At 38.3% G+C, this 23,219-nt stretch overlaps 2 protein-coding genes and 1 pseudogene across 7 annotated transcripts; 1 reads left to right on the top strand and 2 right to left on the bottom strand.

Annotated features, from left to right (window-relative positions):
- On the bottom strand, positions 1–2,884 carry LOC116210688 (L-ascorbate peroxidase, cytosolic-like). Its single transcript, XM_031544677.1, has 10 exons — positions 2,725–2,884; positions 2,334–2,460; positions 1,897–2,071; positions 1,659–1,724; positions 1,384–1,432; positions 1,202–1,287; positions 862–941; positions 647–749; positions 425–483; positions 1–322 (listed from the first exon to the last, which is right to left on the bottom strand). Exons 2-10 carry the CDS (start codon positions 2,450–2,452, stop codon positions 307–309), a joined length of 753 nt encoding a protein of 250 aa, XP_031400537.1. The 5' UTR covers positions 2,453–2,460; positions 2,725–2,884; the 3' UTR covers positions 1–306.
- A 3,962-nt stretch (positions 2,885–6,846) lies between these two features.
- LOC116210000 lies at positions 6,847–13,338 on the top strand. 6 transcript variants are annotated; one of them, XM_031543776.1, is made up of 14 exons: positions 6,847–7,043; positions 7,678–7,777; positions 8,058–8,185; positions 8,263–8,416; positions 8,514–8,623; positions 8,861–8,944; positions 9,092–9,140; positions 9,249–9,340; positions 9,703–9,841; positions 9,957–10,036; positions 10,117–11,609; positions 11,790–11,903; positions 11,987–12,740; positions 12,964–13,338. In XM_031543776.1, the coding sequence occupies exons 2-13, from the start codon at positions 7,685–7,687 to the stop codon at positions 12,550–12,552; spliced, it is 3,102 nt and encodes a 1,033-aa protein (XP_031399636.1). In that variant the 5' UTR covers positions 6,847–7,043; positions 7,678–7,684; the 3' UTR covers positions 12,553–12,740; positions 12,964–13,338. The 6 variants fall into 6 exon arrangements, with proteins under 6 accessions (XP_031399636.1, XP_031399634.1, XP_031399638.1 ...); XM_031543774.1 differs by having other exon boundaries at positions 12,986–13,338; XM_031543778.1 differs by having other exon boundaries at positions 11,799–11,903; positions 12,986–13,338.
- A 268-nt stretch (positions 13,339–13,606) lies between these two features.
- On the bottom strand, positions 13,607–18,065 carry LOC116210001 (annotated as a pseudogene).
- Between the last annotated feature and the right edge of the window lie 5,154 nt (positions 18,066–23,219).

The following is a 23,219-nucleotide window of genomic DNA, read 5'->3' on the forward strand; positions in this document are numbered from 1 at the left end:
TAGGCCTAAACGGAAAACGATTTATTGACCAATTTTATATCTCAACTGACGATCCTGAAGGACTTTGAACGATGATTAACACAGAAATGTGCAGATAATAGCGGTGACCCAGAAATAAGAGTGCAGTAACAATATGCCCGAGTTTCTCCCAACTAGCAGTACTAACATGTCCAACAAAAAAGGAGCAAGAAATTAACAACCACATCCATCAACCCATAACATCCCAGAGTTTAAACCTTATCATCAAAAAACGCAACAGATAGCTTTCTCCTGGCACTGCTAGAACCGCTCTACTACTGCAAGAGCTTAGGCATCGGCGAATCTGCAACAGACAGTAGAACCCAAACATGGAAAATGGTTTAGAGATAATTCAAATGCAAGAAATCATGAAAGTAAAGAGGATTAGCCAGTGCGAAAATTTTACCCGAGCTCAGAGAGCTTCAGATGAGCCTCAGTGTAATCTTCGAAGAAAGCATCTTCATCCTGAAAATGAAAAGATGGAGCAATGAGAAAAAATAAACATCAACAGCTAAGCTTCATTGGAACAGATACAGCAAAAATCAATAATTATAACTAACATAAATTGATGAACGAAGACAAACAGGAAGAAGAATAAAAAGGGGCAATGACAGAAAGAATTACATACCACAGCATACTTCTCCACAAGAGGGCGGAAGACAGGGTCGGAAAGAAGAGTCTTGTCAGAAGGCAGTTGCAGAAGGCCTTCTTTCTCTCCACTCAATAGTTCCCTGCCCAAAAAAATTTCAGATCTTTAGAGTTCATTGCCCATTACAGTACTACCAGCAATAAGTCCACATAAAAACAGAAAAATGCCAATGATGAAGAACAATGAGAACATACTTGAAGTAAGAGTTATCAAAGATGAGAGGATTCTTGGTCCAGGGTCCCTCAAATCCAGACCTCTCCTTGTGGCACCTTCCCTACAAATATCATGTAACAAACAATTAGAGAAGAAAGCATATGTTCTGAAGCACACAGCAAGATGTGTATGTTTTACAACACCTAAATATATGTGATACAATCCCTTTTTCATTCAAAATATTAGGTGGAACTGGCATACGCTCCCCACCTCATACACAGATGAAACACGATCTTATCACTTACACACATGTGCATGTATTCTAGGATTTTCCCCCACAAAACAATACTAAGAAAATAAGTTGTATAGGAGAATACAAACCAGGGTGTGGCCACCAGAGAGAGCAACAATGTCCTTGTCACTCAGGCCCATCTGTTCCCCAAATACTACCCTAAGGTGGTCAGCACCTGGAAATTGTACCCCAATCTGAATATGTTAGCCCTCTATAAGTGCCGCAGATAACTCCATTTCTTAATAAGGTGAAGCGCAAAGAATTAACTCACCCTTGGTAGCATCAGGAAGGCGCCCTTCAGGGGGTGGATGTGGGTTGTCCTGCAAAGTAAGTCACCATGAGATGGCGTGACAAAGGAGCAAAGATAAGATAGCATTCAGTCACAGAAACATTCTCTACCTCAATAGGACTACTAGTGCTTTATGATGATGACAAAACTATACAGATCCTAGTCATAAGTACAGGACAACAAAACACAAGCTAAAACCCGCTATTAAAAAGAAATTTTGCACTGTCCAAAACTACCAAAGAAAGAAAACCACTAACCTCTCTTCCGGGGTGGAAGGGGATCTCAGGTCCACCAGTAACTTCAACAGCAACAACACCAGCAAGCTGTCGTGCATCAAACATATGTTAATAGGTTTGACTAACACCAAATTGTAAAACAATAATGATCATGCATATGAACAAGTGAGCTGGTAGAGAGTAGTCCAATTCGACTAATTAAGCTATGACAGTGAATCCAGGATTTGCGCCTTAATATGAGTACAGATTTGAAGATTGCCTGGTAGAAATCAGCATAGGAGATGATAGGGAATTGCTGCTTTATGGGCTCCAAGAGTCTGACGGCGATATCAAGACCATTGTTGGCCCCGTGAGCAAGCTCTGCCGGGTTCTTCATGGTTCCAAAAGGACCTCCAGTCTTTGTCTTCACATCAAAGGTACCAGCTGAGTGCCATCTGTACAACACAATTTCACAGTCAAACGACCACTTCAAATCACGTACACCTGCGTTCACTTTCGCAAACAGCATCTTCACATGGTAAACTGCGTATTTGAGGTTATTTGAGATAATATTCGTAATAATGTACATGCCTGCAATATATATAATAACGATTCATTTATTACATGCTGAGTGCTACATAGTTTGCACGAGGACCCATCTTAAGCATCTCATAGAATCGGCTCGTAATTTAAACGAAACACAGGGGGAGAACTCACGCGATGCGGAGCATGATCGGAGCACAGTTCTTCTCAGCGATGAGACCTCTGAGCTTCTTCTTGCACTTGTCGATGGCCTTCTTGTATTCCTCGCTGACAGTCGGATAGGACTTTCCCATGATTCCTTCTATTCGACAGAAAGGAAGGAAAAAAAGAAAAAGAAAAAGAAGAAGGTAAGATCACTCGCCATATTCAAAATCCAAAGAAAACGCAGAGAAACGGAAGGAAATGCATAGCACGTCGAGATAAAAAATCAGATCGAAACCGGAATGTGCAACGTCAACGGCGGAAAATCTATCAGGCGTTCAGTGAGAGATCACACACTGAAACACAGATCAGCAGAGCGATCGTGAAGATCGAAGCCGGAGCCCAAGATCCGTCCACAGCGTACCTTAAGATGACGATCAGGAATGGAGAACTGCGGAGTCGAAACCCTAGGCACTAGGCAGGAGGAGTGGCGCGAGCAGAGCACGAGCTCAGTGACTATGGAAAAGTCGACGGAGCTGAGGTCAACATATAAAGAGTGGATATTGAATGGGGAGAGAAGGCTCTAGTACTTCGCGCCCCGGCCTTCGATATTTCTGATCCTGTGGACGTGACCAATCTCTGGCAATGGACGGCGGAGATATAATCACGAGATGGGAATGGACGGTCCGGATTTTGGTCTCAATAGACATTGACACATTTGGCAGTCGGAGAATTGTGACGTGGATAAAGGTCCACCTTCATTTTGAATGGAAACTAAAACTACGATCTTTTCTTCCCAAATTAATGTGAAGTTGCCTTATAAATTTGCTGAATTGACCGAATCGCCCTGCCAGATAACTCCTGATTATTTTAGTCTGTGAATGGGAAATATAATCCTGTCATATAGATAAAGTTTACTGTACACAAGGTTGATGAACTCAAAAACTTTTAAGAGTAGGGAAAAAACACAATATGCGCATTTTATTGCTTAATATAAGCAGCCATCATTAACCATGTGTTGTGTCTCGTGTAAATAAAATTTATCCCAATAAAATATTGATTTTTGTGATAAGAAGGACCAAGTCAACAGAGTTTTTTCATTGAATAATTGTGATATGATCAACCGATATGTTTGGCAATCTGTAATAAATACACACCCCATTGTGATAAGATCAATCGATAAGTTTGGCAATTTTTACTGGAATATGACGTACCTTTTATGCAATATCGCTTTCTCCTCGTGGGATGTTGAACTGATCTTTTTAGCAATTCATTAGATGCTACTTTGATTATTTTGAAAATTTTTACATAAATGGAATTGACAACTAGAGAAGGTTAAATTAGTCCTTTTGAAAATACCAATCACTTTGTTTCTTGCCATGAAAATGTATCGGTTGTGTGTGAACACGAATCTCCATAGAAGATTCTATTTCTCGGAAATAATTTGGCCCCGCCATATATTAATGTGATGAATTCTGATTGGACTACAACAAATCCCGTGACACGTGAACGCCAAAGGGATCGGTTCTTTCTCTCTCTGGCCCTTTTTTAGACCGTCGAGAGGGCCGGCCCATTTTATTATTTTGCTGAAATTTTTTATGTGGTTATTTACGTTTTCTTTTTATTATATATATTTTGGTAATGTGCTATAGGATGTGATAAGCCGGGAAGCACTTATACGAGAGTCCCGTGATTCCCTTTTTTTTTTTCTTTTTTACATTTATCTCGCGATTTATTGACTTTCAAAGTAATCGGATAATTTAATCTATAATGAGAAAATTTGTATATTTATCTATTACTTTATGTAGAATTGATTTTTTAATTTCATTTGTTGAAAAAAATTAAACCGGCAATATATACCATATCAAAAAATTGGATATAAGTTTAGGAACGCGGGAAAATTTAGTTTTGTTAATATTAAAATACAAAGTGTGATAGTCATCTTAGACCATAAATCAAGAAGTTCGAAGGGAATCTGGGGGAAAAAAAGAGAGAGGAACGTATAAATCTGGATGGAGGGGGAAAAAGAATCATGGGTTGTCGTCCCTTTATTGAGTTGAACCGAATCATGCGGGACTTAAACTATGTCAATTCCCGGGGTCAATCCAGGGAACGTCTCATATTGAACATAGCTCAGAGCAAGCCCGCCATATTCTAATATCACGATCCGGATCTCGAGTCGAGCTATATGAGCCAGCCCCTCAAGTGGATCTGATTTCAGTGCAAGGATGGTGAAAATGATCGGATGTACAAAGAAATAAATCATGGAAATCACGAGAGGATATCCTGTAATATTCCTCTCAAGTTGGAAAATGAGAATCCCAAATTCCTAACCTGCTGAGGAGAAACTGAAAACGATTACGTTTCAAAACCTTGGTGAAAAATGTTAGCAAGTTGAAGATGTGTGGAGGTGTGATTGGTAACAATCCTTTTGGATAGTAACGTTCCCGAATGAAACTGTAGTCGATTTCGATACGCTTGGTTCGCTCATGGGATACCGGATTAGCAACGATATGAAGTGTTGCTTGGTTGTCACAATATAGTTGAGTGGGACCGAAAAATGTGACATCAAATGATGAACGTAGACAGCGTAGTCGCATAATTTCACTAACTGGAGCTGTCATTGCTATGTTTTTGGCTTCAGCAGATGAACGAGGTACAGTTGTTTGTTTCTTAGTCTTCCACGAGATTGGAATTTCTCCAAGTGTTGTGAAGTAACATGTGACCGATCTTTGAGTCATCGGGCAGCTAGCCCAATCAGAATCACAATATGCTATTAGTTCCATGGAGTGTGGTCGGAGGAAGATTCCCCGTCCCGGTGATTGTTTCATGTGTCAAAGTTTGCGCATTTCTGCCATCCAATGATCTTGGCGTGGATCTTGCGTGAGTTGGGATAGAATGTGAATAGAAAGTATTGAAGTATGTGCATTGCTGCCATCCAATGATTTTGGCGTGGCTCCTGCATGAATTGGGATAGAATATGAACATAATAAGATAACTCGAGATGAGTGATTGTTAGGTAGATGAGGCGACCAACGAGATGGCGATATCTGCTAGGATTAGACAATGAAGAACCCGAATCCGAAGATAATCTATGTTGTTGTTCCATGGAAAATGAAGAAGGTCGAGAACCAAGCATGCCACATTCTGTAAGTATATCAAAAGTTCGACCTAATAAATTATACGACCCAATCCCATATAAACTATCCCATTTTATTCTATGCTTCCGATGTATAATTAACTTTTTCCTAGTTGACTTTTATATTCCTAATACACGCCGTCACGTGGCACCACATGATCTTTCTCACTATTTGACTACATGTGTCACGTGAACCATAACCGTCCGCCCTCAACAACTTACCTCGAGCCAGTCTCTCATATCTTTCGGACTCAGACCTTAACTGCCTTGAGGTAGGCTTTTTCTTCCACACTCGAGCGAGGGGGATCAACTACTACGAACCGAGCTTCTACTTCTGGACTCGGACTTCACTGGCGTGGTGTGGGCTCCTGCGCATATGTGCCCATAAGATTATTACCATGGGCTGTGATACCATATATAAAACCAAGATTTTCTGTGAATGGCTCTGTTCAATTTCATTGATATGCCATCTCTGTACATATAGCTATCAACTAAATGAATGCAAGGAAAGAGTGCTAAATGTTACAAGTAATTAATCTTTACCACCTATCTATCCCATAATACAAGATTACGTACAAGGAAATAAATAATGGAAATGACGAGAGTATATCCCGTAATAATATCCAAACATTAATGATAAATATAAATATAATTTATGACCATACTTTTAATAAGCTTTTCTCTTTTTTTATCAACAAAATAAAATAATACTTGATCAAGTGGAATGAACAGTATTGAATTTCAGCATAAAACGAGGTAACAATAAGATCTTCTCAAACAATCACAAAACTCGCGAACCATCTTAACTTCAACAGATTATCGGTTTTAAACAGCAAAAAAAAAAACAAATTATCGGTCGAGGAGCCATGCCCAATAATTGGACAAGGCGAGAATTGAATGCCTAACACTTTGTCTCCCGCAAAACTGGAGAAACCTCGCTATAGATTAGAGCAAGGGTCATATTCTGCTACGATCTTAGCGAAAAGTAGTCGGACCAATACGTTCACGTTACTCACCATTTAAAAGAAGAAAGGAACTCATTTAGCTCTTGAAAAAGAAACCAACTTCGATCGATCAAGTTGATAAATTGGGATATTTACTATAGAGATCGAGAAAGATAGTAAAGGTTGCAGTGAGCGAATTCTGCAGAAGAAACGTGACCTTACGATGGCTGTCCAGATGTATGTATGTATGCATGTATTATCACCGCCGACACCAACAATCCTAACAAGTTCATCAGAAAACAATAGAGAGTAAATTGAAATAACTGAAAATGAGAGGATCAAATTGAGGAGAGAGAAAGTTTTAGGGACCGGGTTGGAAATGGCCTTAACAGTAAAACTTGATTGACAGCGACGCGGAGGAGAAACCAGCCCGGCCCCCGCTGATTTAACAAATAACAAGCCACCCCCTCGCCAGTCACCCCCCTTCTCTCTCTCACACACTCTCTCTCTCTCTCTCTCTCTGCGTTCGTTTCGTGGCTCTCACATTCTCTCTCTGTCTCCGCGTCACGTTCAGTTCGTTGGCTTTCTCCATCGGCGCATTCCTTTCAATCTCATCCTCGCAACAGATTTCTCCCTCCTTCCATCTCGATCCCTGGCACTGTAAGTCTCCTCCTTGAGCCGTCATCTCAAACCCTAATCACACCAATGCAATTCCAGATGCTCGTTCCGTTTTGCACGAGATTCCTGTTTACAATCACGTGTAATGATTGTTTGTTTGAATTTCCTCTCGCGTTTACTGATCCTCATAGCTCAATCGTTTCTCTTTTGCTCAGTTATTTATTTATTTGGTTCTGATCAATTGTCTCTGTAGCGACTTTTGTTGTACATGTTATTCGTACGTCGCAGCTGCTCATTGCAGTGTTAATGCGTTTTCAATCAGTTGCTATGATATCTACGATCTGTCCTCGCATTTCCATCAATTCATGTTGAGCAGTCCGTTAGAAGATTGCGATGTGCTTTCTGCTTGAGCAGTGAAGGTTAAATGCAGGATGTATGGGAAATGTTGGTGTTGATGCTGAAATTGGGGTTGTTTCATTGTCACATTTGTGCCTGAAATTTCGTGCTGTCTTAATCCTAGCATTGTTAGATTATGTAGTTAGATATAGATATGTAGGAAATAGCTGTAAACATTCACCTTATACAATTTATGCTGTCCGAATGCTGTGAATGTCGGTTTTCTATTCAGACTGACAGTGTTATCCTTCGGTTCTAATTTCTGTTTTCTGCATGCTAGGGCAATCATGAGTGACGAGGGAGAGAAGATCTGTCCTCTCTGCACTGAAGAGATGGACTTGACTGATCAGCAATTGAAGCCTTGCAAATGCGGCTACGAGGTCTGGTTTGCGATTTGATATTCTGTTCCCCTCTCATTATACTTATCGCCTCTTTCCTAGTTTGAGTCTAATTTATGAATGTGAGGTTGGCTTGCCCCCTATTGATATACATGGAGGTTCGAAGGAGTTGCTAGTTGACATTACATCAAAGACCTCATGAGTTGCTTTATTTCAGTTTATTCGAGTGCCCATGTTTCTCATTTCTCAATGTTCACTACCTCCTGCTGCCATTCATTTTTCATTTTCTAATTTACTAATTTATATTAATTACACACGCTAGATATGTGTATGGTGTTGGCATCATATAATGGAGATGGCTGAGAAGGACGGGACTGAAGGGCGTTGTCCTGCATGCCGTGTCCCTTATGACAAGGAGAAGATTGTAGGGATGGCCGCGAAATGTGAGAGGTATTATCATAGCTGTATGAAAAAAAATTCGGGGGATCTCCTTCACTACCATCTTAATGATGTGTCCTGTCTAGCAGATTAGTGGCTGAAATTAACATGGAGAAAAAGTCGAAGGTGCAGAAGGCAAAGACAAAGCCATCTGATGGGAGAAAGCAGCTGAGCAACATGCGAGTGATTCAAAGAAACCTGGTTTATGTAGTTGGCTTGCCTCTTAACCTAGCTGATGAGGATGTGTGTGCCACGCCCCCGACCCTTTACCCCTCTCTTTCAAAAACGAGTGTACATAAACACCTTACATGGATACTTAATGGCGAAATGTATTGTGCAGCTTCTCCAGCGTAGAGATTATTTTGGTCAGTATGGGAAAGTTCTAAAGGTATCAATGTCGCGGACATCAGCTGGTGTAGTTCAGCAATTCCCAAACAACACCTGTAGTGTGTAAGTTGGCGTGTTTATATTATTTTTTTCAGTGAGTTTTATAAGCTCTTCTGCTAGAACGATTTATCCTAGGCAAGTCACTTGATTTCTGAGTGCCATTTATGCGTTGATGAGTGTGATGGAAGAAGTGCAATGTTCTCTAAGAAAAATAACGAGTAAAATTTCAGATTAACTGGGACTTTGATCACAAATTAATAGGAGAATTGATTGATATATATCTTATATTTTTTGCCTTAGATATATAACTTATGCTAAAGAGGAGGAAGCGGTGCGTTGCATTCAATCTGTACATGGATTTGTCTTGGATGGTAGAGCGTTAAGGTAATCTCATTAGAAAATTACTGTTTTTATTCTTAGCTACTTAGATGAGCATGCTGCAACTTCTTTTTTTTTTATTATTATTATAAAATTATTTTAAGTTAAATAATTTTGAAAATCATTTTATTGATTTTAGATGATACTTCTCAGGGTGTGCTTTGGAACTACAAAATACTGTCATGCGTGGCTCAGAAATATGGTAAGAACTGTGATCAATATATAGGTTGTTACTTTCAAAATTGAGAGTATCTTTGTCCATTTCATTGTGAGCATGGTATAATGAAGGATAGAGTATTTCTTGTTGCAGCCTTGCACCAATCCAGAGTGCTTGTATTTGCATGAGATTGGTTCTCAAGAGGATAGTTACACCAAAGACGAGATTATTTCAGCGTATACAAGGTTCGCAGCAGTCACATTGATTTTAGTGTCTCGTTGATTTATTTAACTGATTATGATGTTTACATTATTAAGTACTTCCTTTAGCCATCTGGAATGGGAAGTTGAGTTGTTGTAATTCCCCCTTGCTTGTTTTGATCATTGAGAAACAGTCTTTTAGAGTATATTGTTTAAAATCTTACTCGTTCTTCTAATAGACTAAGACCTTTCTAGTTTCTATTTTTTAGCTTCAACCATGAGCTTTTATTTGGACCAATTGACCATTATAAGTATTCTTCACTAACATTAATTTAGTAGTCATCCTTTCTTCTTATGCATTTTGGTTTACACATATGTTTTGACTTAATTGTATTGTTGCTTCGAAGGAGCAGAGTTCAGCAGATCACCAATAATATGAACACACTGCACCGACGAGCAGGGAATATGTTGCCACCACCTGTTGATGATTACTGCAATAACACCTCTGCTTCCCCTGGGAAACCTATTGTCAAAGATGCTTCAAATGTAAGATCTTCAATATTGAATCTTTATCTACCTTTTTTTTTTTGTTAAGTTCATAATGAGCATGATTGGTATGATGCTTTATCAACTGCTGAAATTTGACTATTTTCTTGGACAGAGCATAGGTAGCATTGGCAAAGGTTCTCCACCAAATGGAGGTAGTGGCAGGTCCGTTGTACTTCCCGCTGCTGCCTCATGGTAAGTGTTCTTGCTATATTTCATTCTTAATTTGCTTTCTCAAATTGCCTTCCGTCGTGATTTCTTTCTTATCGTGTCAGGGGAACGCGTGCTTCAAACTATCAGTCATCATCTGCTAGGTCAGCTTGTTTAAATGGGCATTCTAGACAAGGATCTGATTCAGAAGATGTTGCATCTGCATTTTCATCAGTAGTGGCAAGTACCGTTCAAGCTCCTAAATTGCATAGTAACATAAAGAAGCCAACAACCAATGATGGCATTCACACATTGGTAGCTAAAGATAAATTGGATACATCCAGTTCTTTGAAGCAACATGCGAATCATTCCGCATCAGATAAATATCTTGAAGTAGAAACAGCTCCTACTGTTAGAAACTCCAGCAGATCCTTACATCCACTATTAGTTGAGCAATATAATGGAAGGATCGATATGCCATCTAGTGTCGCCAGTTCTATCAATGATTCAAGGCAGCACTCTTGTTTCGAGTCTGAAGAGGAGTCTGACACAGAGAATTATGGGAAGGTTCAAAACTTATGTTCTGATGTCTTGTCAATTAGCATTGACTCCAGCACTCTCCACAAACCTTCAAGCATATCCAGAGCGAAATCTTCTGTTAGTGGTTCAGTTTTTTCTAAAGCAGGGAGTCTGCATGAGGTGCCTCAGAATATATGTTCTGAGCACCATGAAGAGCCGGATACTAAGAGAGTCGCCCCAGTTTGGAGTGGAGGAGATTTAACGGAGCTTATTCGGCAATCAGATTCACAAAATACTGTCCCGGACAAATGTTCTGAAGTTGAAGATGATATATTGTCTTTTGATAGTCAAAGACATAAAGACCCTGAAGTTGTTCATTACCCAACTTATGGTTCCAGATCAGTTGGTGCTCTTCATTCTTCCCATTATTTAGGGACTCAAACATTTCCGCAAGGTGAGCCCTTTAATGTGATGGCCATAAATGCTGGCCCTGTTTTGGGAGAAAGCAAGGTCGATAATTGTTCTGTCTCTCACTTGTCAAACGGTTTAATAGCATCAAATGGCCACTGGGATAGCTTCTCCAGGGGCTCTGCTTTTGTGGATACTACTACTTCTGACCATTCTTTGCTTCGGGGAGAAGGCAATGGTACTATTGGAAGGTTTCTTGTTGATGCAGTGAATGCTGATGGCACCAATCATCTAGATAATCCTGGAGAGCACAGCATAATTTCCAATATTTTATCCATGGACTTCGCTTTTGATGACTCATTGACTTCACCCCAGGATTTGTCTAAACTTCTGGGAGAAATTGATGCAGAGTCAGGTTCTCTTAACAAGTTGAGTTCTCGGAAAGTTCAGAACAGCAATCAGTCCAGGTTCTCATTTGCTAGACAAGAGGAACAATCTCATGCATGTGATGCTGGAGCTTCTAGTCTTTTCAAGCAATTTCCAATGGAGTCATCGTATAATCAAGATCTTCACGAGTCAAGAGAATCATATGTCGATAAATTTGGGATCACCAATGGATTTTTTCACAATCCTTGGGAAGCGGACAATTTTGCTTGCAGTGCTGGTTCTCTCTCATCTAGCAAGAGCTCTGGTAAATTGAACGTTTAATCTTTAGGTTCAGATACCTTTTTTTTTTTTTTTTGAAAAGCATGCTCCATAAGGTTGTTTAATCGTAAGAAACAATTTAAACTTAATAAACATTAAACAATTAGCTTTACACTTTAAGTTACTCAGCAATCTTTTGACTTTTTCCATATAATATTACTTGAAGGAGTTTCAGGATCTCAAATGTTGGCGCCACCTGGTTTCTCAGTACCTAATAGAGCACCACCTCCTGGGTTTTCATCTCATGAGAGAACAAACCATGCTTTTGATGCAATGACTCGTAAGTTGCTGTATGTTGTTTGACGGTTGATCTCATTATTTGTGACTTTCCATTGTGATGATGGATATGTGCCTCCTTTTCAGGGAACTATTCGCATGAAATGCCCTCTTTGATGAGAAATTCACAGCAACCACATCTAAATGGAAATATTGGCACTCCTGATATAGAGTTCATGGATCCTGCTATATTAGCTGTAGGGAAAGGGAGACTTCAGAGCGTGCTCAACAAGCAGCCTTCCTTAGATGTTAGATCTTTCCCCAGTCAGTTCAATGACTTCGATAATGAGGCAAGACTCAAATCGTTGATGCAAAGGTCTCTTTCCCAACAGCAGAAAGCAGGATATGTCGTAGGGGATGGGTATTCTTTAACAGATGATTCCTATGGCATTTCTCAGAGGATTCTGGATCGGGCACAAGTGGGAAGTCTCTCTGCTTTTGCCCAATTGTCCATGCAGCACGACCAGAATGGACCGATTTCAAATGGGCACTGGGATGGATTGAGTGACATTCATGGAGGGAATGGTCTGGGTATGGCGGAGCTCCTCAGAAATGAGAGACTCGGATTGAACAAGTTCTATGATGGGTATGAAGATCCGAAGATGAGGATGGCCACCTCAGGAGATATATATCGTAGAACTTTTGGGATGTGAGGTAATGCTCTGTAGAAATCGATTTTGGACAATTGGGGCAATATAGAGCACTGGTATTTCATGGCTCATGGCGGTTCAGAGAACTCGAACTCAACGTGACAGGATCCATCCTCCCACTAACTGGCCTCGATCAAGCAGCCTGTTGAGGCTCAAGCTCCCAAAATTGTGGGGGTTTGAGAATGCATCAGGTAAAGAATTAATCGGCTTTCAGTTTTGGTTTATTGGGGATCAGGCATTTATTATTGTTAATTTTCTGTCATGCATGATATTTGAGGTAAAGAATTTGGGCAACTGGTAAGTTGTACTGTCTGATCTCATTGCATATTGTTGTCAATCATGTGAGGAGTTTGGGAGTTTGGGTGGCATAATATCACCCATAATATCCTTGATTTTTTAGGGCATGTGATGCAGTTTTTTATTGATTCATACACAGCGGACATGGAAAGTGCGGCCCCAATTATGATTGGAGAGACGCGAATGCGGGTGCAGTAGGTGGCAGAAATTGCTGGATGGTCTGTTCAAGAGTTCGGGATCTGAGGAGGAGAATCAAATCATCATTCTCTGCCTCTGAACCACCCAAATGGTTAGAAATTCTGTGTGCCCTATTTGGACTCTAATATTTCAATTTGTACAGTGTCTATGCCTGAAATACATAAAATTGCATGTGCCTGGACATAAATAGCCGTAATATTATCTACCTTTCTATGGACACCCCACGTGAGAATTTTCCATCAGCGCCGTACCTTTCAACAGTATAAGTAACTCCGGCACATCAATTAAGTCTGACCTTTTCTCTTAATGGTTACTGTTGGTTTTCCCGAACAATCCCTATAAATTCTTCTTGGTGCAGAGTCCGAACAGATGGCATAGATTTCCATTTTCCTCGTGTTTTTACCTACTCAAGTAACACAGCTCGTGGGATTCTCACATTAAAATAGCTGCTGCTGTATGAGTAGCAAGTGGAGTCGACTTTGGATTGCGCATAGTACGACAGGAATCTGGTAAAAAATAGCTTACGTACTTTGGTACTTGGAAGAAGTGGCTGGAACTGAGATGAGTTAATTGCAGATGGATCGATTTAAGGGGTGTCCGATCAACTTTATAATATGCGATTTACACAATGAAAAGTTGATCTAACAAATAAAGGAGGCCCGGTAAGTTTCTGAACCACCCTTTTCCCAAATACCGGTGTTGAAGGTGCTTATCCTGTCTACTCCAAAGACGGTCACAGCCATCCCAACTTTTCCCTGACATGCAAAATCAGAAATACTAATCTAGCTCAAGATAATGAGTCTCATCATTTCTATGCGAAAATGAGAAAATTCTTATTGGACGAACATCAGTATATCTTCACAACAACTAGTGAACAATGTCAAACAGGCCTAGAACAAGCACTGGCAACAAGCGGACCACCTCCTGGAATTAACTCGTCTTCCATTTGCACTTTGATGGTCAGTGACTCCGGGATGGATAGTTCCTTTAGGTAGAACAAGAAAATATAATGCAACTTCACAGAACTTGTAGAGCCATCCTCTTACGCATCTAGTAACTCGAATCAGTACCTTGTGAGGCCTATGTGGTATCTAATCATTGGAAAATATGAAGGGATCCTACTCATATAACCACTAAGCGTCCCTGGTTATTCTAACGACCAGCGAAATCTTTCTTTCTGCCTTTCTTTTTCTGCCAACAGTGAATGCAAATCATTTTATTGTTTACTTTCATTCTCCTGGAAGAGTGGGGACTGGCATTTACTGAGGAAGACTGAGCCTTGATCCTTGTGGTGAAACTGGAAGAGACGCAATAAGTCTCGAAAACAAAATGGACAGAGGACGAAAAGCAAGTGGAGTTGATTATTTTGGCAGAGAAAGATCTGACTCTCCTAGTATTGTTTGATCATAGTAGAATTAGGGATGAAAGTATGACTGCCGGGGTGAATTTTGTGGCTTCACCGATAATAGAAGTGCGGAAAATCGGGAATACGTTCTGATGAGGGAGTACTAAGAGAAAAACAGATGCCTTGACTTGTCGGGTTGGGTTGGGTAAGAATGTCGGGAGAAAGGTGGCTTGAGTGAGGAGGAGACGGTAAAGATGAGAATCCTGATGATGCTGCAGCAGAGGATGATGGCACTGAGGTTGAATTAACCTGACAATGTGATGCCCAGCCAGGGAAGCAGAGCCTGCCAAACTCAATTCTCTGCTCTTTAGCTCTTCCCTGCAAGATAAAGTACTTACATAGAGCACACGACAATAATGAAGATAATAATGATTCGAATTAAAGCCATATATAGCCGGGAGGGACAGAACAAAAGAAGTAGGGAAGTGATGATATCATCGTATTCCAGCAAATAGCACTCACTGAAGCAACTTCCTTTTCAATCTTATGGCTGCTGAGAAGAGCAACACTACTAACCTCGAGTGGAGAGAAAGCTTATACCATTCGCGGAAGGATAGCTGGACTGTTCCAGGCAGCAGCTACAGGGTTTTCCACCTGTAAATCAATCAGGTCTAGAGCAGAGATCGTTGAAATTAGTGCCTCTTTCACAAAATTCGAAGCATAGCCTCGCAAATCATAGAGCTCATAAAGGCCTATAGCATGCTTCTCTTTTTTGTATAATTATGGCATGGTTACCGGTCCATCAAACACTGGCATGAACGTCAAAATAAACGTGACATATATTGTTAAAATATTACCCTCAGATCTCTTCCATCATGCATGCTGCTGATTTCAGTGTGGCACTGGAGACTGGTATCAACTTCGTTTAGGCATTTTCCAAGAGAAGGGGGTGATATCCCCAGATTCAGATCAAGATTGTGGTCACCACCTGCAGCAAATGCATGGCTAATGTCATTGCATAGCATATATAGCACATGTCAACTTATCTTGCCAACTGAAATAAGGCAGGTTTATGTGTGTGTGAAATTAAAAGGCAAGGTTGTGTTTGAGGAAGATGGAACCTTGATGATTGGCCTCAGTGATGATCTCTCCATAATAAGAACTGCGCACGAAGTTGGTGACTGCCTCCCTTCCATTATATTTGATAGCTGCCTCGTCATAAGCCCTGATTTACAAATAATAATAATAATAATAAATAAATAAATAAATCACAGGAGAACATGCACGTGATGGAATTCTATTGAGGTCTCGCAAACGTAGTACATGATACTATCTAAGAGGGAATACTTAGTACCTTGCTGCTTCTATGTCAGTGTCGAATACCCCAAGGTAAATATACCTGCAAGTGCAAGCAGTCTGATCCTATTAATGTTACCATTAACGGGAGTGATCTTGAGGTTTTTTATGGATTGTTCTTGAGTTAATGGGACTTTTTTCACCCCACACCCCGACCATCAGACAAGTGTCTATGGACTGATCTTGAGTTTGTACATACTTTGCCAAGAAATTGGCCCATTCTGGCTTCCCAACGGCCACATTTGTGATGTATCACCCCTCGATATCTTGAACTGCCCCTCAAAAAGCCAGTGCTCTGCTGCCGGAGTATGTGCAGAAATTTTTCCTTAGTCAGACCTTTCATCTGCCGATTTATTGAGCAAGGAAGACTCCATATGACTGTGTCATTTAAAATATCCTATTCTGAGATCACTTGACACGTGATGACCACCAACCTATTTCATATCTTCCTCATAGTCTGTCCGATGGAAATTGATGTCTGCATCAGCCCCCTTGAACTTAATAGCAGCTCGATCGTAGGCTCTAAAATTTTAGCAGGAATCAAGAGACGGTTTTCATCAATATCGATCAATAGAACCGCTCTTCAGTTTAATGAGAAATCGGCTTATATGAACCAGCGTATTACCTTGCTGCAGCATGAGCAGTGTCAAATCCACCTAAACCCAAACAACATCAAAATTCATCAAAAGGGGCCAAGCAGGAAAAGCTCAACATAAAATGTGTTCACATCAACCAATTGTCCCAAGTCTATTCTAAACAGAAGACCAGAGTACACACCCAGATAGACTTGTTTTCCACAATTCCTGCAGCAGAAGGAACAGATGAATAGGATAAGCAGATACTCAGTAAACAAAAGAATCAATACTCCCAAGAATTCAGGAACTGCGAATAAAAAACACGAGTTCATTGATAATCAATCACAGACACCCCACTATCCTTCAAAGCAAGCAGATAACCAATGGCACAAGAGAAATCGCCCTTAACATACACAAATAACGAAGACATATTAATCCGGTGGGTGCAGACCCAGTCAAAATTGCATTAGCTTGCATTTGCTACTAAGCGGGCAAGAGCGGAAACAATCCTGCGATGAACGCCAGGTAAATGCATTCAGCACTAGCACAGACCAGACAAACGGTCGGATAGCGAACTGAATAAGCAGAATGAATTTGGTCTCCGGCAATAAAATCACCACTAACCATTTATGCGACTCCCATCTCCCAGTCCTCCTATAGAATGTCACTCCCCTGCAAGCTATTTGACCGAGGTCCTCTCCCGTTTTTCCTAATCCTACCTGGTGATGACTGTCGCAGCATCATCTTCAGCTCGTCACTATTCTGACCGAGGACACCACTCAGTTTCTCCCCCAGAGTGGAATACCTGAACCGCCCCTGGCAATCTTCGCAGTCTTCTCCCACTGTTCCCGCCGGAAAGAACTGCTTCGTTGTCGCAACTTCCTCACCGCCGCGTTCTCCCAGCCTTCCGACCTTGAGGATGTCGAAATTGAAGGCGTGCACGTTGGCACGGGCAGAGAACGAGTCGTCCCTCCTCCTCCCCCCCCCCCCCCCCCCCCCCCCCCCCCCCCCCCCCCCCCCCCCCCCCCCCCGCCAAAAAGCATTGACGATCGAAGAGTTGGATGTCTCCACCGATTCGTCAAGCTGAGTCAGCGAAGCTTCTGGAAGGACAGCAACCGAGTTGTTCTCCTGAGATGACTCGGCTGATGGGAGCTCACTGTTGAGATTAAGATTAAGATCCAGCATAGCTTACAAAAGCTCCTACTACTCTATGCCATCAGCTTCAGTCGCAGCAATCGGATCCTCACCTCAGCTGAGGAGCTGAGTCGCTGCATTTTGCATAGGCAACGTAAGTAAAGGCTGGAGAGGCTAACTAAACGTCGGAGATCAGCACAGCAGTCCGATCGGATCGGATTGGTGCTATGTGGCGGTGGGAGCTCCCAAGGAACTCGAGCCGGCGCAGCAGTGTTGATGATGGAGGAGAGCTTATATCATACGGAGGTAAAGAGAGGTCACATGATCACAGAACACAGCGCTTATGTAGAATATTAGCTTACTCGCGAAGAGGACGACGGAGATGCTTCCGTCGACGGGAGCTCGGGAGTCAGGCGCCGCCCTGCAGAGAAGGTCGAGGCGCTCGAACGAGTCGCATTCCGCTTGACATCAGCGGCAGAGGTGCCCCTGCCATGGACGCATGGGAGGGAGAGAGAGAGAGAGAGAGAGAGTTCTTTGTTTGGAGGGGGAGAGGGAGAAAAACGTGATCAGAGTACGTTTTGGTGTGAGCACAAATATTTTGAGATTTTCTTTTCACTTTGCCTTTATATATAGAAGAATGGATGGACCTCTTGAACTTACAAGAAGAAATGTAATGGCTTATTAGTTAAAATCACTTTAATTTTAACTTTAATTTTAACTCAACACACTATATAATAAAAATATATATATTTTCAAGTAAAAAATTTTTACTTTAACTTTAACTCAACACAATACACAATAAAAACACACGTTTCCCAAGTCAAATTTATAATCCCAACTCATTTGTCATTTTCCATTATCAAAATCAAAATTACTTTAACTCTGAATTTAAAAGCACCGTAAGATTTCAGTTATTCTAAATCAGTTTGCAAAATTCTCACCGTAATAAGAAAAATCTTTAAGATTAGCAAAATTCTAAATATATAACAAATAAATTAGAGAATAAATTAATTCATAATATTTTTCGATTATGAGAGGGACTGATGAACCTATTAATGATTAGAAAAAATTTGAGTGACGAGAATTGAAATGATATGAGACAAGGATATGTATCGTTGCAATTGTCATTGCACCTCCTCATCATATATAGAGCTATTTATCTTTCTAAAAAAAAAGAAAAAAACAAAATTCTTATCTTAGGATTAGGATTAAAGGAGGCACATGCTTTTTGATAAATTTTCAGTGTTATGAACTTTTTGAGTCTTATATATAGGGGTGTTTGAGTCTGAATACTCTTTTTTTTTTACGATACCTAAACCCTACCCTGTAAGAAATATATTTTAAGATTTTGAAATCGGATCCTAAGAAACATGTTCCAAGATTTTGGAGCTGGACCATATCCTGTTAAATCTTAGAATCGAAACTTATCTGGAATCTGTATTATATCACGGGTTCCGGATATCCTATTGAAAAATGTAAATTTTTTTGTCTCGCTAAATAAAACCGAAAATGTCTCATCTATAATCAGTAATCACGTAAAATAAAATATCGATGTAGATTTAGATTAATCCACAATACATCAATAAAGAGTAATATGTCTCGTCAATCAATCTACAAAATTAAATATCTGTAATATGATCAAACCTTATCGAAGACACATCAAGGTCATCGAACCAAAGCTGCCGACAATAAGGAATGCAAAACTTCCAACAAGAGGGAGAGATTGAGACAGAGAGGGGAAGATGGTAAAGTAAAAAGGAAGAAATATATCTAAATATAACTGGAGAAATTATTATCGGGTCCGAGTACTGATTCCAATTCCGGTTCTGGGTACCATGTATGGAGGAATCGGAATCGGTTTTTACCGATTTCTTATTTTAATATCCGGACTCTATCTTATTTTCAATACGAGCTATCCATAACCTATCATAACGGGTAGATTCCGATCTATTTTGGGTATACCCGAAATCCATGCACACCGCTACTTATATATATATTGAAGTAAAAGTGAATTATTGAATCTATGTATGACCTCCACCTCTTTGTTTAATTATTTCTTTTTTTTCAATTTATTTAATTTTTAAAACTTGTAAAGCATGGGAGGTTATATTCCACGTACGATGATATCATTAAGTATGAAACACATGAAAATATGAACACAGCGTAATTTTTTCAATACAAAAAAAGAACATAGTACAATTTTTTCTTCAATAAATATATATGTGCATGTGTTTCTATGTGCGCATGCATATGGTCCCATTTGGTACACCGGGATGGAATGATAAGTGGATAGAGTACCTTTCGAATAGTGAAATGCAGTTGTGTTGGTACTAAACCCATAGATGCCTCTTGTAACAAAAAAATGTAGTTGTATTCGGAGAAAAATAGTGATTTTCAAATTAAATTTGAGAATGTGAAGAGTGTATTTAAATACAATAACTTATTTATCAATATATCATTCTATATAAATATACTTTTAGATATAATAAATTAATAGAAATTATATGATTATATAAAACTTAGTAGAAATGATAGAATCACATTTCTTAGGTTTTTAAAATGCAAGAGCATCCAAGTTGAGCAAAAGAAATTTCAAAGAGAATGGTCTTTTTAACCCTTGTGAAATGAATTGAAATAATAGAACATCATTCCATTTCTTTTCAATTTTAAACATAAAAAACCACCCAAAAACTATCTGGGAATAAGAAAAACTAATTTACCCAACATTTCGGTTTTTCATGTGGTTTTTTCGGGCTTCAAATACAACTGGAGAATTTTTCTCTCGTTTAAATTCAATTATCTAAATACTTATTAAAAATAATTAAAATGCCAAGAAAAAAGGGGTTTCAAGCTATTTAATAGATAACAAATCAAACAATCTAATTAAGATAAATATTATAATCATTACAGATAGTAAGTTAAAAATAAAAAATTATGATACACAAACTAAAAATTATAAATATTAAGAGAGAACACAAATTATGGGTGGCTTAGGGTACCAACCGATTATTTTGGTCGGAGACCATTTCGATTTGGTTTTCTTTGGTCTTAAAAATTACTTGAAAATCATTTAAGAAAAGGAAAAAAAACTAAAATTTTAGGGTCAAGTAGATTTGGAGTTTTATGGCCTTCAATTTTTCGAGATTTCGATTTGAATTTGAGAACGTGAAGAGTGTAATTAAATAAAATATCTTATTTATTAATATATCATTCTATGTAAATATACTTTAAGATATAAAATGATCAATCACCTAAAAAAGCACGATCCTTACACTTTTTCCTAAATGTAGAACGATATTTAGAAAATGGCATAAAAAAGGCACGACCTTCAAGTTAGTTTTGTACCGAGCATGATGTCAATTATGATGTCAAATGATAACGGCTATCGCTAGCTCCCCGTTAACTATTACCATTACATTTAACGAAATAATTGACGTCGTACTGGAATCGCAACTAAACCTGAATGTCGTGCATTTATGTGTTATTTTTCAAAATTCGTGTTATATTAAGGAAAAAAGTGCAAATGGCGTGCCTTTCTATTTTGTTTTTTAAATGTCGTATTATATTTATGAAAAAGTATAAAGGTCATGTCTTTTTATGTGATTAACCCTATAAAAAACTTAATAGAAATAGTAGAATGGTATTTCTTGGATTTTTAAAATTGAAGAGCATCTAAGTTGAACCAAAAAAAAAATCAAATGGAATGGATTTTCTAACTCTTAAGAATTGGATCAAAATAATAGACCATCATTGCATTTCATTCCAATTTTAAGCGTAAAAAAGATCAAAAACTATGGGGATAAAAAAATCGATACACACCATTTCAATTTTTCATGTGGTTTTTTCGAACTCCAGATACATGAAGGAGTTTTTTACACATTTAAATTCAATTATTTAAATATTATTATTAAACATAAGTAAAATGCCAAAAAGAATAGTTCAAAACAATTTAATAGATAACAAATCAAATAATCCCATTAAGATTAAATGTTCTAATCATTATAAGCAATAAGTCGAAAACAAATAAAAAATAGTAATAATACTTGATAAATTTGAGACGAGACCAAAAGTTCATGATCTTCTAGGTAATTCAACATAACACTTATTATTTCTCTGTCATATCTATGAACACATATAAACTTGCATACTTTTTAACAACACGAAGGAGAATACGAATACTTTTTCATACTAGCAATTTTTTAAAATTTTACATTATATTAATTATTTTTTATTATATGGTACGTTTTATTTAATCTCTAACAAATAAAATAAGAAAAAGAAAAAAAAGATTTCCTCTGCATTGTATTTTGCTTTATTACACGATTTAAAATTAAAAACAAATAGTATCTTCAATTTTCATTCATATTTTATTTAATGTTTGATTAATAAAAATAAAAATCCTAAAATTTTAAAATTTGTATTATATGTCATACAAATAAAATGACAAATACTTTTCTAAGAAATTCTCGAATATTATAACAAAAAATTTCATCAGTAAATTAGTGAGATAAAAAAAATGAAAATATAAAGTCCGTGGAAGGAATGGAAAAATACTTGTGGCAAAGCACGACCAACAATATACTTGTGAAAAATGCTTAGGAGTCTCTTAAGTCCAAATTGAAAATAAAAGTCTTTTATATTTGCGACTCATTTCTCGAAAAAAAAAATTATGATCATTTAGCTGGACTGCCACTTAATTTCTCATGTCCATTTTTGGGATCCCCCTCGAGTGCAAAAAATTACTGGAAGTGACTGTCCAATTGGTCCAGAATTTGAAAACGGGGCAGCCACTATTCTCCTTCAACTGTCCCTCTTCCTCCTCTTGTCCGACTATATGTGATTGATTTATGTCCCTCTCAAGTTCTAAAAGCTTAAAACCAACAAAATACACTTCACATTCGATGCTAGAGAAAAAAAAATAGAAACCAAGTATCTATAAGTCAATAATCATTCTTACGTAACTGAAATGATTCCCATCTTTTCTAAAGAGAGAAAACACAAAAAAAGACAAGATAATTCTTTGTACGATTTCAATTGTGTAATTCTCACCAATACATTAACATATTTCCAATAATATGAACAACAATAATACTAAATCTTCCTAAAAAGTACGTCTAGTTACTCTCCTAATACTCACATTCAGCTGAATATTCTTGGAACAACCTATGTTATTACGAGTATTAGAAGGATGATAGGAAGATTTATCTGTGGGTATGTGAAAAAAATTAACATAATTATTTGACATTTAGAGGAAAGCTTTCTAATTTAATTTATTTTTTTCCTTAAGGTTGTTGTTAATATTCATTCATGAATTAGTACAATCTTTTATTTTTCAATAAAATATTTAATATTTATTTGTAATTGAGAATTTTTTAATTTTACAGTACAATAATTAAGAATTACAATAATTTTATTAATGATTTAAAATCTTCAAGGAGTTAAGAAGATAATCAATCATCAACTGATATTTTCAGAAAAATAATATTGTGACGCTATCTCATGTTTCTCTCTGAATTTTTATTTATACCATTGTATGCATAAAGTCAAACAATTCTTGCATATGTGGACAGGTGTCATGTTATTATAGTTTTGCCATTCTATTATATCAATATAAAAAAGTGAATTGGATGCTCGAGGCGAAACCAATGGGGATGACTTGGTGGTAAGATCCCGTTCCACTTATTTGGTACTCACAAGCTCAATTCCTTCCATTCACAATCATGCGTTCTGCCCCATTGACTTTCTTTTTTCATATTTAGCCTTAT

Source organism: Punica granatum, chromosome 6 (assembly GCF_007655135.1).
Source record: "Punica granatum isolate Tunisia-2019 chromosome 6, ASM765513v2, whole genome shotgun sequence".
NCBI lineage: Eukaryota > Viridiplantae > Streptophyta > Magnoliopsida > Myrtales > Lythraceae > Punica > Punica granatum.